This window comes from Rhopalosiphum padi, chromosome 1 (assembly GCF_020882245.1).
Source record: "Rhopalosiphum padi isolate XX-2018 chromosome 1, ASM2088224v1, whole genome shotgun sequence".
NCBI classification, from domain to species: Eukaryota; Metazoa; Arthropoda; class Insecta; order Hemiptera; family Aphididae; genus Rhopalosiphum; species Rhopalosiphum padi.
Genome location: NC_083597.1, coordinates 38,981,988 through 38,997,376, shown reverse-complemented (window position 1 = coordinate 38,997,376; position 15,389 = coordinate 38,981,988). Strand labels below are relative to the sequence as shown.

Genomic DNA, 15,389 nt, shown 5'->3' with positions numbered 1-15,389 from the left:
TAAAGTTCTCAATAAAAAAGTTAAAATTTTTCCTATCCAATTATTATATCAAACATTTATTCTAAAATATAATGACTACCTATTTATCATATTTTATAGATTAGAATAATTTTCTTTGTATAATTTAGTAATATATGAATATAAATGCACATGGTACTTATAATATATCCATTTACAATAGTATACAGTATAAGTTATAACAATCGAACTATTTTATTTTTACCTAACAAATGTTTTAATGTTTTATAACTTATTTTTTTCGAAATTTTAACTTGTATCATACATTTTTAGTGTGTACTATCATTGATTATTAATATTATATATACTATATAGTATTTATAATCAACGGTAACAGTATGTATATAATATTACACATGTCTTAAATATGACAATAAGATGTCAGCATACATCGAATATACAATAAATATATATATATAAACTATGCCAAAAGATTGTTACAAATGTGCAACACCGCGCATTGAAGGGTTAAGGGATACCTTATAAATTTGTTTATATTTTATTTTTTAATTATACCTACTCTTATAATCTATACATAAAATTAATATTTAAGGTATATTCATATAAAAAAATAATTGTTATTGAATGACGAGGAACTAATATCGAAAATTACTTCGAAGCACACTAGTTGTTGATGGTTACCTACAATTTTCTATCTTTTTTTAATAGTATTAAGCACTTTCAAGTGTATAATACAATTTATTTTTAAAATTAGTAAATTTCTATTATTATATGTACATTTATTTATACACGTTTGACAAAAATATAAAACATTCACGTATAGACACGGATATGTCTAATTTCTTAATTTCTTAAATTATTTTAATGCACGATATTTGAATTAAATATTTAATTAGAAATACAAAAATTACCACCAATATTTTATTGTACATGACGTAATCAAAAAGGTTAAAATAAAAAAATTGAAAATTAACTACATTTGACTGATGCTAATTACAATTATTTAGGTTGTTAACTCGTAACAAACACGCAAGACTATAATAATAATAACAATAATAATCGTATAGTTTTCCACTACCCCAATGTTTCGTTTACGATGCAAAATTTGCTGATGCTTGATATTCGAACGACCGCGGCATATAAATACCAGCCGATCATACCAATGAGGTACCAGTTGTGTCAGTCGATCATCAAAGCTATCAAACATGAAGTCTGCTTTGGTTATCGCATCCGTTCTTTTGGCCGGCGTGGCTTTCGAAGTCACAGCCCGGAACGTCTATTACGACAACCAAAACCAGCGTGAAAACAGTAAGTATACACATTTTTTTAAATATTATTCTCTAAACACTTTAAATAGCCTATACACGCATATTATACTCATACACTCGAAATTAAATTATTTCGATTTTAAATACTATCGTTATTTTTAGACGACCAGTGGGCACGTTTCCAACAAGGAGACTCCAGCGAAGAATCTGCAGAACCAACCTTCAATGAATTTCAAAACAACAACAAATTCAGCAACGTCCATAGCAACTATGAATCAGAATCTACTTTTGCCGACCGTTCACGGCAAAACAACGAAAACGACGAGACCTACTTCGGTTTCAACCAAGAATCGAGTCAACAACAGCAACGTACAAGTCAAAACCAATTCGCGGCTGTCGGTCAGCCCGAAGGACTCACCAAGGTAATGGTCGAGAAAATCGCCGCTATTCAGAAAATTGCCGTCGAACAGAATATCGCCGACAGTGCCGATTTCTTGGATGCCGCGCTCACCGTCAACCAAAACTCCGTCAAATTCCCAAAACACAATTACGTGTCGTTCTTCAACTCAACCATGAAGAACCTTGACAACGGTGACTTGGAATACATGTACCTGAACCCCGAAAAAGATGCTGTGTTCGCCCAGTACCAGTTCAACGAGATCAAAACCGTCGGATCATTCAAGTCCAACATCGCCCACGCTCATTCGGGTTACTACACGATCGTCATGAACAATGTACTCAGCAACTTGTCGACCGGATTCTACGACGACAAACACGCCGTGATCAAGGCAGCCAAATTCCATTACGCTGACGCCAACATCAAGACCCACGACGGTTCCGAAACACAAGTGTTCAGCCCGGCTCTGGAGCAAAAATATTTGGGAGTATTGGCCAACGCCGTGTCCAACGAAGTTATGAAATCCGCCAACAAAGGTGCACTTGTCCATATTAAAAACGAAATCCGTAGACCAATCGAAATTAACGTCGCTAGAAAGTTCACCAACAAGCTTTTCGACTTGAGATGGCAGGAGGATCAAGTCACCATGGAGATGACTAACATCGGTTTCAAGAACTCCGAAGAACTGAAACAGACAACCGAACATTTATTGAACTCTGTCACTTTCCAAAGGAAATCCCAAGACACCTACAGGATGCGTTACGACTTCGCCATTAACAACCTGGAATGGACTTCGGCTCTGAACGTCATGACGGCTGGTAAGAGGATGACCACAGATCCAATAAAATTCACCATCGAAAAATTGAACATCAAAGTTTACGTCGACAAGTCCGTGCACAACCAACAACAACAACAATCGTATGGCAAGGCTTACACCAAAGTAGAAGTACGAGGTCTTCATTACAACTTGAAGCACGTCCAGTCTGAACTTGTGTCCAGCCTTGAAAACAACCTCCAACGTTTTATGGAACTTTCTTTTGGATCTTACATTCAAGATTCATTGGTCCAAGAACTAATCAACTCCAACCGTCAATATTAAGTTGACTTATTTATTTTTAAACCTATGTTTTTTTTTAAATAAATTATTATAGAGTAAGCAATAGTATAAACGTCCAACATATTATTTTCTTTAATTTTTAATTTTACAATAGTTTTATAATTTTATTATATATACAAAATACATTTAATATCTAATAATACAAAAAATTAACTTGTTTTAGAAATAACATTATTATTTATTGTACCTATGTCCAATTGGTGAAAACAGCTATTTCAATTCCAAATGCATTGCTTTAAATTGGTAATGTTGGAATGGTATATGATGTATACTAAAGCACAGAAATATCATATTATTTTGACGAAGATATATAACACAAGTATATACCTATACCTTGTTTTTAATTAATTGTTTGTATTTATGTGATTGCTTAATATTGTCCATACTCAACTATTGCTCTTATATGTATTACTTAAGTACTTAACCTAACAATTTCAACTATATAGATAAGACTAGGCTTATATTACACATAAAAAGGAATATGAAAATGACAACATTTTAGTGAGTAGGGACTTAGGAAAATAGATTTTACTTACACTTACAGCATAATTTTTATAGATAACAAAAAGTGTGTTATTAATAACTTATCATATGATATAATAAATTTAAAAATATGTATTTATAATCACGGTATATGTGTATTTTATATACACTTATATAATTAGTTTTTAGTTATTAACTATATTATTTGTATTAAATAATAATATACATATAAGTGATGATGTTAATAAATAGTATTAACTCAAAATTATCAATTATAGTAATTAATAAGATGCTGTCTAAAATTATATGTGCATAAATTACGAATTAAGATATACAAGTTGATAGTATTATTATTCGTGGCATATTATACACACTATTATAATACATTACATAGGTACCTACTAATATTGACGTTTTCTTATACATACATTGATGACAATACGGTATCTAATCGACAAAAAAAAATTAATTCGATTGTGCAAGATATAAGAACTATATAAATATTATAAATATTATACAGTATTATATTATTATATAGCATATAACGATATTAAATGAAAAATAATAATAATTGCCAATTAATATTTGTCTGCGTACTAGTATTATAGATACAAGGACCACCAATTATAGTATTTTTGGTGGTCCATTTTAGGACTTCAGGAAGATTTCAGGATCAAACAACATTTAATGTACATATATGTTTACCAAATAAGGGAATATAGGCAAAATCAAAACATATTTATGTTACTATAGTAAACTTCTTTAAAAATCATAACTAAAGAAATAAATGGCTTTTTGGCGGGCCACATAATATTTGTCCGTGGTACAAATATGCAGCAATAGAACCGCTATGTAGTGATCTCTGATTTAGCACATTATTATCGCACTTGTAGTACAATAAGGTAAATGAAAAAGTATACATTTGTTGATATCATGTTATTGTCCGTGATTTAGGACCATCAAATAATATATTTTGTATTCGGTTTCGCATATTATATGAATACACAGCTGATTAAAAAAAGTAAAATAAAATCGGTTCTAATGAAGTATAAATAAAATATTTATGTAAATAATTATAAATACAAATATAAACGGATGACCGGAGTCAATAAAAATGCTAATGTTGTCGCATCTACACATCGTTATAAATGTTATAAATTATAATATTATATTATATTGTTACAATACAGTGGCGATTATTGTACGTGTATTTTCTTTCGACGGTTAATTATTTCGTCTCGGTACGTGTGGCATTCCGGCTAACACACGGTCTTCGATGTGACACTCGTCGTTGCCCCTGAGTATCCTGAACAGTCCGTTCTCTCCCCACGACCGGCTCCACGAGTTGGCGCACAACCAATACTTGGTACCGTTGTCTACGCCCCAGCCCAAAATCTTGATCGCGTGACCGCCTTCTATCTGACCTCTTGTGTAACTGTACACTCCTTTAAAACAAAATAAAAAAAACAACCATATGACACACGAATCAAAACAAAACGAATATGATCGCAGTGTTATAATGATGAGTTTATAATTATTACTACTTATGATATTATTATATAGTTACCGCCAAATGTCGATAATCGGATATGTTCAGTAATGACTATAGTCATTATCGACGCAATGTTTAATTCGGATATAGACAATGGTGAAATTGCAGCAATACAACGCACGCGATTATTAACGTTTCAGATATAGTCAAAGTGGACGATATTAATTAATTTATAGCTATATTATTTATTATATCGCTTAAATAGTCAATAATATCGATTATTTTGTTATTTTACATTTTACTATTATGCATAAATACTAATATTTTTAAGACGTATTATTTTATTTATTTATACAAATACTGAGAACTTTAAACACTCGCTGACTTTTGAGATTTTAAAAGAAAAAGATTTTAAGCGGGAAATCAAAAATTGAATTTTGGCGACTATAGGACACGCCACGCCCATATTATGTCTACCATCTCTCAATAATACGAAATACTTAGAATTTTAAATTTTTTCTTGTACGAATATTTAGCATTTATTTGCATGATGTTCACGAAATTAGTTCATATGACCAATAAATCTATAAACGGCTTAGAAATAAACTTAACAGCCAATTACGGAAATATAATATGGAAAATATAGTATTTATCACAATTACCGGCATTTCTCGCATCGCCTAAACATCACTAACATAGGCTGTAGCATGCTATATATTTCAAATAAAAATTTTTTATACCGATTCGACGTTCTTCGTTACTAACGTATTAAATTTTAAACAACAATATAACTATAATAAATGATAAATATTAGTGACATTATAGACGATTTTAAATCAAATAAATAAAACATAATAGGTGTATTAATCATAACTATAAAATACCTATCGTTTTCATTCAAAAATAAAGATATGGTTCTATGACAATAAATCAATAATAAAGTGTGTTGTGTGTATGATGTATAATAATATATTACCACCCTCGGATTGATAGTCTAATACGTTGCGAAAATTAGTACATTACGATTTATATTCGATAACTTACCGGTTTTGTAGTACATGAAATCTGTGTATACATAGAAAGCCGCTTGGACGGGACCATATTTGTATATATCGGCCATGATGTCCTCTTCGGATTTCAGCGAGTATACGGTGTCAACTAAAAACGCGTTTTATAAATGAATTAATGTACATAGTACAACAACTGTATAGGATTATTACTTTATGATGATAATAATGCAATAAGGTACAATGCGGTCAATGGACGTATCTGCATATTATGGTTTATAGTGTTTATACCATGTCCGACGAAGACAATTAAGTGTAATAATATATCTAATAAATTGCTTACCATAATGCAAATCAGCTCTGTAGTCTTTCGTGTAGTTCGAATTGGTACAAGTTTTTATCGTACATTCGGGAGTATCGGGATCACTGTCAATACAAGTATTCCTTCCTTTTCCGCACGGATAAATGCTGTACGGTTGACAACCCTTAGGGTGAGAAATATCACAAAACGTTACATTACATTATTATTATTATAGACTTGTATTATAACAAACGGTAGGCACTTGTAATCAATTACAACCGATGGTGATTACTTGAAATAAATTAGATATGAGATTATGTGCAACATTGCAAGCAATATAAATATTATATTAAGACATAATTATTAAGTCGTAAACTAGTATTCAATGACGAGTACTTAAAGTCCTTGTAGAATTGTACATAGTCGCGTTTATAACGGGGAGGGTAGGTTTATTGATATACCACATGTCCCTCTCCGATGATCTACATCTATGTCATAAGCATAACATACCGTTCGTACGTGTTACAGTGCTCGAATTGGGAAATATGCGTACCTGAATATTTAAACGTTTTTTCTAAGTATGAAATATTTAAGAAGATAGGCTAAAATATTTTTAAAAAAAATTAGGATGGACTCCATCCCATCGTGGTTATCCCCCCTCCCCCAATTCGAGTACGGTGTGTATATAATATAATAAATATTTTTGGACTCACTTCTCCGGATTGGTATTCTCCGCCCGTGACGATACCGTGCCGCCGGAAGAAATACCACGCTGCCTCTGGCGACCCACCATCGCATCCGTGACCACATCGATAGCAACAAGTGTTCAACTGTTCGGCAGACAGGTTTCTGGCCACCGCACCCCCAGTGGCTATGCAAAGGCGATCGCTGAACACGGAAGCCGCAGACACGGCCTGCAATTTATTATATTGTTATTGCGAATAATAATAATTCTATAATGAGTAATAAATATTTTAATCATTTTTTTTTTTTTTTGATCAATCAGACCGTTCTATTTTCAGTTATTTGGTATTTCAATATTTATTTATAAGATTTAAATCCACGTTGTTTATCTTGTACGTTTCAATTGGACACAAGCATAAGCTTCAAAATAAAAGATGAGGGTTGTTTAATAAAGATTTTCATTATAACTAATTAACAAAAAAATTAATTTACTTCACAGACCATCATAATATATGCATATGTATATAACTATAGATGCTACAAATAAAACACTTGAAACTATTAAAATAATAACTAATCTTGTCGTTCAAAATATCATTCGAAGTATGGGATTCGAGGTTAGTGATTAAATGGCTTGCAAATTAGAGTACTTGCGTCTATATTAAAATATTATGTACCCACTCATAAGAACACATCATATAATATCATTAGACAGTTTTTAATAGTTAGTACTCAATAGTATTATCTATTTTATATGGAAGTAAACAATGTAGATAGTATACAATGTTAGGTAGATACCACAATATGCAACCCAAAGAAAATGAAAATGAAACAGTAAACTTATATTAATGATTTAAAAATATTATATAATATAATGTAAAGAGACTTATGTAATGTAAGCTTTTTTTTAGTTTTAAAAAAAAATAAAATTATTAGGTATTCATTTATAATTTTAAGTATTGAAATACTTATGTTTGTAAAATATGTAGTTATGCATTTTAAATTAATCAATGGGTATAAGTATACATCTAATGTCAATATTTTAGCTAATTCGAGATAAATATTAATATAGATAGTTTGAGATAAAATGTTCAATAAAAATATGTGCTAGTGACCAGTGTGAATTTAAAAGTTAAACAATTTGTCATTAACTTAAAGTATAAAAGCTTAAAGTATGCTTATTTCTCATAGTTTACAAGTTATTTATTCAAGTAGGTATAATATTGGTAATGACTATATATTATGCTATAGTATTCACCATTTTATAACTAATAATTTCTAATATAAAGGTTAGTTATTGGTCATATAAGTTTATTTTGTTTGTAAACCTATAGTATTAAATTGTCTGATTCAAATCAATAACTTAAATAATTCTAAGGACATGATTTAATCACTGTGTACGCTATGTGCGCAATAAGGTATTTTATACTTAGTATATTTTCAAAGGTTCTACACATGAACCAATATATTATATGTATTGTTTTTTTTTTTGATATAGGTAAGTACTAACCAAAACAGTAAGTATCCATAAAAAAATCCTTGTAAAATCAATAAACAAAAATGGTCAAAAAATAGGTCTGAGTTGTTCATTATTGTAGACTACTGGACCTTATATTTCACGTTCCATCTCTGCTTATAACCCATAATGGTTATTATCCTAGCACTGATTGGTAAAACGCACATTATATCAATATGTACAGAGGAAGTCTTTTAACATAGAACGCTCATATAGGTTGAACAATATAAACCGATAGTGGAATGCTACACTTCAGATTTTGACGGTGTATTATATGTCTACTTGTTATTTTAATCATATTATCTAAGCTTTAAATCATTGTAAATAAAAAGGGGGGAAGTAGGTAACCGTTTCTCTGTACAGTAGATTTCAAGTGTATTTCGTCATTGAGTAGGTCACTATAATAATGGATGTGTTGAATTTGAATGCAATGATAAATCATTACATACGAAAAACGATTTTGAGCGAAGACGGCCGCCAGTGTAGATATATATTTTTATATTGTTATCAAAGTAATTTATTTTACAACTATAATAGTCGTATAGGTTGAATTAATTTTACCAAAAACACTGTACTTAAAATTACATTGTGTATATAACATTTAACAACACAGGTTAAGAGTTTAAAGTACCCACGAATAATATTTTTAAATTACAACAGAACAGTTAAAACCGTTTTTCTTCGTTTAAATATTATATTATAATTTTGTCCATAGATTTAAAATATCTATAATAAAAACTTTATTTATATATTTTTTAGTTACAGTTTGAATTACTTATGAGTAGGGCCCGGATTTTAATGCAAAGTGCATTATATTTTGGTTGATCTTATACAATGCTTTCTAAATACATAATTCGTTTCATGTAACGAGGGTTTTAAAACTACAAATTGTATTTTTCATTTTTAGCATTATTAGGTTTTAATGCATATTTGTTCAATATACGATAAATAGAAGATCTTTTGAGTTTGAACATATTAATATTAAACAATAAATTATTGTTCAATGCAATGCTCAAAATTTAGTAAGTACAATAAGCTCTTAGAATTTTAATTTTACATACATATTAGTATATTTTGGTATGTTTAGAATGAATAATATTTCACTAAACCAGCCAAAACGTAAGCGTGTCAGCATCAAGTCATCATTTCAAATTTTCAGTTTTTTTTTTTTTAATAAAATAATAAATAATGATTATAGCTTATTTATAAGTTACAAATTGAATAAAAAAATATGCGGCATTTTAAGGTAATTTTTTCATTTTTAAGGTCATTTTTATGGTAAAATGCATTTTTTAAAGGCATTTTTGGCTATTTTTAGAGCATATTTGTATGGTTTTAAGTGCATTCAAATCCGGGCCCTACTTAAGAGAAACATTGGATTAAATTTTCAATCTTCATCCATAAAAATTGAATATTTTATAAATATTTAACAACAAAATAATTTACAAATTTTTATGATTAAGTCGAATTTTGTGAATATTTTAACTCTAAATACTTATAAAACAAAATATTTTTTTTAATAACTATATATTAACTTACAAGAAACTTTGTATTCAATTTTCAAAATTTTTGACCAAGCAAAAGATTTTTTTATTGACAAAACGGGGGAAAAAATTGAAAATACCATATGCCTATAAATAGCTTAAAACTTATCAAATAAATTCAAAATTGTATAATTTACAGAAAATTTTAATTTTTATATTTAGTAAAAAAATTCAAAATTGATTTTGTCCAATATTGGTTTTTCGCAAAGCTGTCTGTTTATTTTGAAAAATATTCAGAATTTTTAATTTTAACCTTTTAAAAGTAACGACTAGATCCAATTTTTACTATAAACTTGCTCCAATGTTGAATTAATCGTGTACATATTTACACAAAACCAAACACATCATTGTAAAATTAATAAATAAATGTAATGATAATTTGATCGGAATTTAAAATTACTATAATATATTATGTAGTCTATATACTATTATTATCATAATATATTAAACTTGCCCAACATGATCCACAGTTAGATTGATCCTTGATCGAGCTCAAAAGGGACGAGCACTCGGGCCATCGTTTTCTGGCGTCGAAATTCTCGGGTAAGGCTTCGTTGGAGTCTCCCTCGGCGCTTGTCTTTATTGGAGCGAATCTGTACGCGTTTCCGTTCCTGGGTAACACACCCATCAACTGTTCAAAGTTCTTTCCGTCTCCTGGAATAACGTTTGTGTCGGTGGCCTAGAACACGACCGTAAAAAATCGGTCGACACGATAATGAAAACCGCTATTTCTTAAACTTATTTTCATCGTCTTTTAAGTCAAAATCGGAAAGTCAATTTTAGGTACATACTTATAGATAATGAATATGTTGAGACTTGAGATTAAATTGTACATTCAAAGAAACTATTTCTGCGCAATATATTTACCTATTTTATGTACACACATTATTTTTATAATATTTAGGTATATATTGAAATCGAAATGATGTATCGTTGCATATTTATTTTTCAATTATAGGTACCTTTACCATTATTGTGGTTTCTGAAGGCAGGTAGTATTTGATAAATATTAACAACTTATAATACAACAAAGACCATTCAAACACTATACAAAGAAATTATCTATAAAATATGGAAAAAACGCATGATTTTTTTTTTTAGGAGTTAAAATAAACACGTGCTAGTGTCAATAAATGTATTAATGAAATATATTATAATGCTTATAGGCATATATTATGTAAGGTAATGAGATCAACTAATAGTTTAGCAAATATTATATGTCGCTCAGACATAACTAATAATAACTGTAATCCGACTGTGTATAAATAACTAGACCGATAGGTAGTCCAAATATTTTATAAATACAACATTATTAGAACCTTTTAAGGTGTGTCGTTTGCGTATCGAGAGGCAAACGTTGAAAACTTCGTCCAATAGGTTTCAAATCGGTATCATTTTTATTACAAGTGACTCACAACAATTTGTAACGTCGATAAAAAAAAAGTTGCAACACATTTTTTAAAAACTATGGAAAAAAAAACATAACTCGGGGTTGCAAATTTGTTGTAAAATAATGCCACCGACCATACAAAGTTGGAGTATATTTCGTGTACCTACGTGAGAAACATTGCCTGCGTTCAATAGCTGCACGAGAAGCTACGGGGTCCTGTCAAGGATAATTTAAAGAATTTTCTCGCAACGACCGTTTATTAGTTACAGCATATATATATATATAAATCTATTGTTAAACGTGCAAAAATAAAAACAGTTTTTTTTATTTATAAACGTCACGCAAACCCAAATGTATTGTTGCAGTGATAAATAACTAAATTCATACAACTACAACTATAATATCATAAAATTACTTTATGCGTTTGCCAATCTCTATTTTTCGTTTTATAAATTCCATTGGATTTATAACGTAAACAATTAAAAATACATTTAATACTTCTTCTCACAGAAATTATGCCGAAGTATCGCATACAATAATAATATCGCGATTTTAAGCATATTATTATTGTGATTTGCAGTTGGTTGACAAATATATTATAATATACCTGTGTATAATATTATCACGGGTATACCTTTCACGACGATGATATTATTTATTTAAGGTCGGTGGCTGTGGCACCTATTCTAATACATACCCTCCATGTGTTGCCGGGATCCGCATTCACCGAGTCGATAATAAACGTCGCTTCGTTCGTCACCGCCGAAGATTCGCGGACGGCGACTGCCACCACCGCCGCCGCCAGAATAATCAAAATACTTTTGGACATTTTTCTTCTAAGTCGAATTGAGATACGTCTGTACGCGGTCCTACGACTGTAGACCGTATTTGAAAGCGTCTACTCGAGTATATCGGCGGTGAACACTATTCAATGTTTTTTGTCTTACGTCTCAATTGCCTCTTCCAATTGAATAATATTGTTTTATCAATCGTTATCGCGGACACTTGTCGGACGCGTCGTTGCGGAGAAGATAAAAGTTTGGATCTAAACGATCATATTATCTCTTAACGTTTAACACCATATTATTCGTCACATACGAGTCTAAGACATAATAATATCCTTAGGATTTGAAATTAATTGACGATGAACAAAGCAGAACAATACTTGTCAGAAGATATTATACTTATTAAGTTGATAACGAAAGTTCAAAAATGTTTTACATTTATGCATGTGCTATGTGCGTTAGATTAACAATAAGCTGCATATGTCTAAGTGGATGATATTTAGTAGATGAAGTCAATTCGGCACTACGAATAATAAGTATAAGAATATATAACAAATATATAAAATGTTCAAAAAATAGTTTTCATTTTTTATACAATGACAAATCGATCCTCGTTTTCCGTATTTTTGTAATAACATAAATAAGTAAATGGTACACTTAGGAGGATAAAAAAAATATAAAAGTCGCAAATCCATTTTATTGTTATGGTAATGTTTTCTTCTTCAATATACATTTTTCTAATTCTTGTTTTTTTTTTTTTTTTTTAAGTATATGTAAGAAAGAAAAACAATATTTTTAAATACTTAGAATTTTCTTGCAGTTTAAGGTGGTACTAACTTCTTTTTTTCAAATCATATTTACCTTTTTCTATTGAATTTCGCTTTTTGAAAATATTGATCCTATAAAATCGAAATTTGAAAAAGTATTTTCAAAATTGATATAACCTTTAGATACTTATGATAATAATATAATTCATAATAATTTATATAGAATATATTATAATTTATAAGGCAGATATTCCGCAATGGTTTTAAATTATATTAAATACAATTAATAAAAAATTATATAATTTGTATAAATTGTTGAAATATAGTAAGTATTTATTTATATTTTTTGTAATACCATTACTCAGGAGTAAAGACCATTATTTATATTATATACAAATAAGTAACTCAGAAAATACTCGTATAAATATTGATTTTAAATGCATCAACTTATTTTTCAAAAACAATTATCTGATTAACAATTTACAGAAGAAAACGGCAGTTTTCGAGTAAAAAAAAAGATTTTCAATAGTATAAAATATCTGGAAATATCTGAAAACGATATAATCTTTAAATATAATTTACCAACATTTTAAGTATTTGAAAATATAATCTTTCAATGTTTAAAAATTCCAAAACCCCTAAAAATTGAAAAAATAAAGGATACAAGAGTGATGGCATGTTTGGAGAATCATCCTGTATATTGTTTATCGATGCATCGAGATTTCAATAGGCGTTTTAAGAGTATTTAAGTTATAACATTGTATTAACGTAATAGTACGAATATGATAATATGCTTATTGTAAATCTATTTTAAAACAGATTCTATGATCACCTTGATAACCTGTAGCACCACGAATTAAAGACATAATAACATAAAATTACACTTGTTATGGCTTAAATGTATAAATATTTTCCCAAATGTCTTCATAACATAATTATTTTAAAAGAAATAATTATAATATTACAATTTAAAACTATGCATGTATTAGAAAAATAAGATGTATAAAAAAACTGAATACATTATTGTTTATTATAAACATCAAGTGTCGTGTATAAAATGTAGTCTACGTAAAACAATTTAGGCGGTATTTAATTGGTTCTTTTAAGATTTTGTTTTTAATCATAATAAAATTAAAATAATATTAAATTCATTGATTAAATATTATTTTATTTTTAAATACATATTTAAAGAATGATAAACGATTATTTTTCTAAAAATCATTCTAATTTTTTAGAATATTTCATAATTTATTCATATTGCTATCAGTAATTAATTGTTTACTAATATTACGATAGGTCAAACTTATTTTTTCCATAAACATCAAGTATATTAAGTTATAAACTAAAAATAAATTATAATTATTAATTATAAATATTATTATTATTAACTTATAATCTTATAATTTGGTATACAAACGTACCGTACACTATTATAAATTGGCTTATATATTAAAATACTGTAGAACATCTATTTGATGAACTTTAAGGGGTTTTTACAAAAATTCGTTAAATAGAAATTTTGTTAAAAAGGAATAATATTATTTTTATTTAAAAAACTAATTTTAGATTTACGAAATGACGACAACCTGGTGACAAATTATTTTATTATTGATACCTAGATCATTTATTACACACAAAATCGATATGAATGATCTAAGCCTTAGATTCTAAGGTACTAATTAAGGTAATAAAATTCAATGAGATATTATTGCGCTCGATCATGTGTATACTCTCATATTATGTCTAATTGACTATTGTATACTATATAAATATGTAACAATTCAATAATTTTTAAATTGGCTGTAGAAAAATTCAATAAAGAGAGACAAATTTTTTTTAAATAAAAACAAATTCATCAACAATTTAATTTTGTTTTAATTTGAAATAATTTGCTGACAGAAATCAATTTTAAAGTTGAAAAAGTTTTTTTTTACTGCTCCTTAATGTGGCGTAATATATAAAACCTATCATTGGAATTTGTAATATCAACACACTCGTCGTTCTGCTTAATATATAAAATCTAATACATAAAATCTGTATATTATTATTTTATGCAAATTCTTAAAAAATTATATAATACATTTGATTTATCCATTATTATTTATTACTATTAAATACCTATATATGCATAATATTCTAATATTTTTTTTAATATTATATAAAAATCAATTGCAGATAAATAATTTCTATTTTTAACTTAATCTATTCTATAGTTTTGATATAACAATAGTTGTGTTATTTTAATTTTAATTATATTATTAAAATTAACCATTTTCACTCAGATTGGATATAATCGGCTTATAATTATTTAAAAAATATTACTTTTTATGGTGACATTATTAGTCATCGTATTTTAAAATCAGTGTTTATGGCAATTTGACAATTTCGAATTATTTAATTATTGTTTTTTGCAATGTGACCGAGAAAAGTTAGTTGTATAATTTCGTCTAATTGTCAGTTAAGAATGTACAGTAAAATACGATCGATTGAATTAAGATTATAAAATAAATTAACTCAAAACAATGATCTCCAATAGTACCATTCAATTCTATGAAAGTAAGACGTTATGTCTTATTATGGAGATTATAGAGATATGTTTATGTTTATTTAGCTCTAGTAAAAGAAATTTATTCCAAATATTTAATATTAATAAATTTAT

At 28.3% G+C, this 15,389-nt stretch overlaps 2 protein-coding genes across 2 annotated transcripts; one reads left to right on the top strand and one right to left on the bottom strand.

Annotated features, from left to right (window-relative positions):
- Positions 1-979: 979 nt before the first annotated feature.
- LOC132916951 (uncharacterized) lies at positions 980-2,924 on the top strand. Its single transcript, XM_060977423.1, has 2 exons — positions 980-1,287; positions 1,410-2,924. Exons 1-2 carry the CDS (start codon positions 1,185-1,187, stop codon positions 2,741-2,743), a joined length of 1,437 nt encoding a protein of 478 aa, XP_060833406.1. The 5' UTR covers positions 980-1,184; the 3' UTR covers positions 2,744-2,924.
- A 1,251-nt stretch (positions 2,925-4,175) lies between these two features.
- Positions 4,176-12,118, bottom strand: LOC132916952 (cathepsin B-like cysteine proteinase 4). Its single transcript, XM_060977424.1, has 6 exons — positions 11,876-12,118; positions 10,243-10,467; positions 6,758-6,958; positions 6,087-6,228; positions 5,781-5,894; positions 4,176-4,689 (listed from the first exon to the last, which is right to left on the bottom strand). Exons 1-6 carry the CDS (start codon positions 12,005-12,007, stop codon positions 4,469-4,471), a joined length of 1,035 nt encoding a protein of 344 aa, XP_060833407.1. The 5' UTR covers positions 12,008-12,118; the 3' UTR covers positions 4,176-4,468.
- Between the last annotated feature and the right edge of the window lie 3,271 nt (positions 12,119-15,389).

What these genes read in the sequence shown, in the direction of transcription:
- LOC132916951 (XM_060977423.1), top strand. Translation starts at nt 1,185, where the DNA reads ATGAAGTCTGCTTTGGTTATCGCATCCGTTCTTTTGGCCGGCGTGGCT. An exon ending in CCAAAACCAGCGTGAAAACA is followed by an intron (nt 1,288 to 1,409) that starts GTAAGTATACAC and finishes CGTTATTTTTAG; the next exon opens with ACGACCAGTGGGCACGTTTC.
- LOC132916952 (XM_060977424.1), bottom strand. Translation starts at nt 12,007, where the DNA reads ATGTCCAAAAGTATTTTGATTATTCTGGCGGCGGCGGTGGTGGCAGTC. An exon ending in CTAACTGTGGATCATGTTGG is followed by an intron (nt 6,959 to 10,242) that starts GCAAGTTTAATA and finishes AATAAATTGCAG; the next exon opens with GCCGTGTCTGCGGCTTCCGT. An exon ending in TTTCATGTACTACAAAACCG is followed by an intron (nt 4,690 to 5,780) that starts GTAAGTTATCGA and finishes TTTGTTTTAAAG; the next exon opens with GAGTGTACAGTTACACAAGA.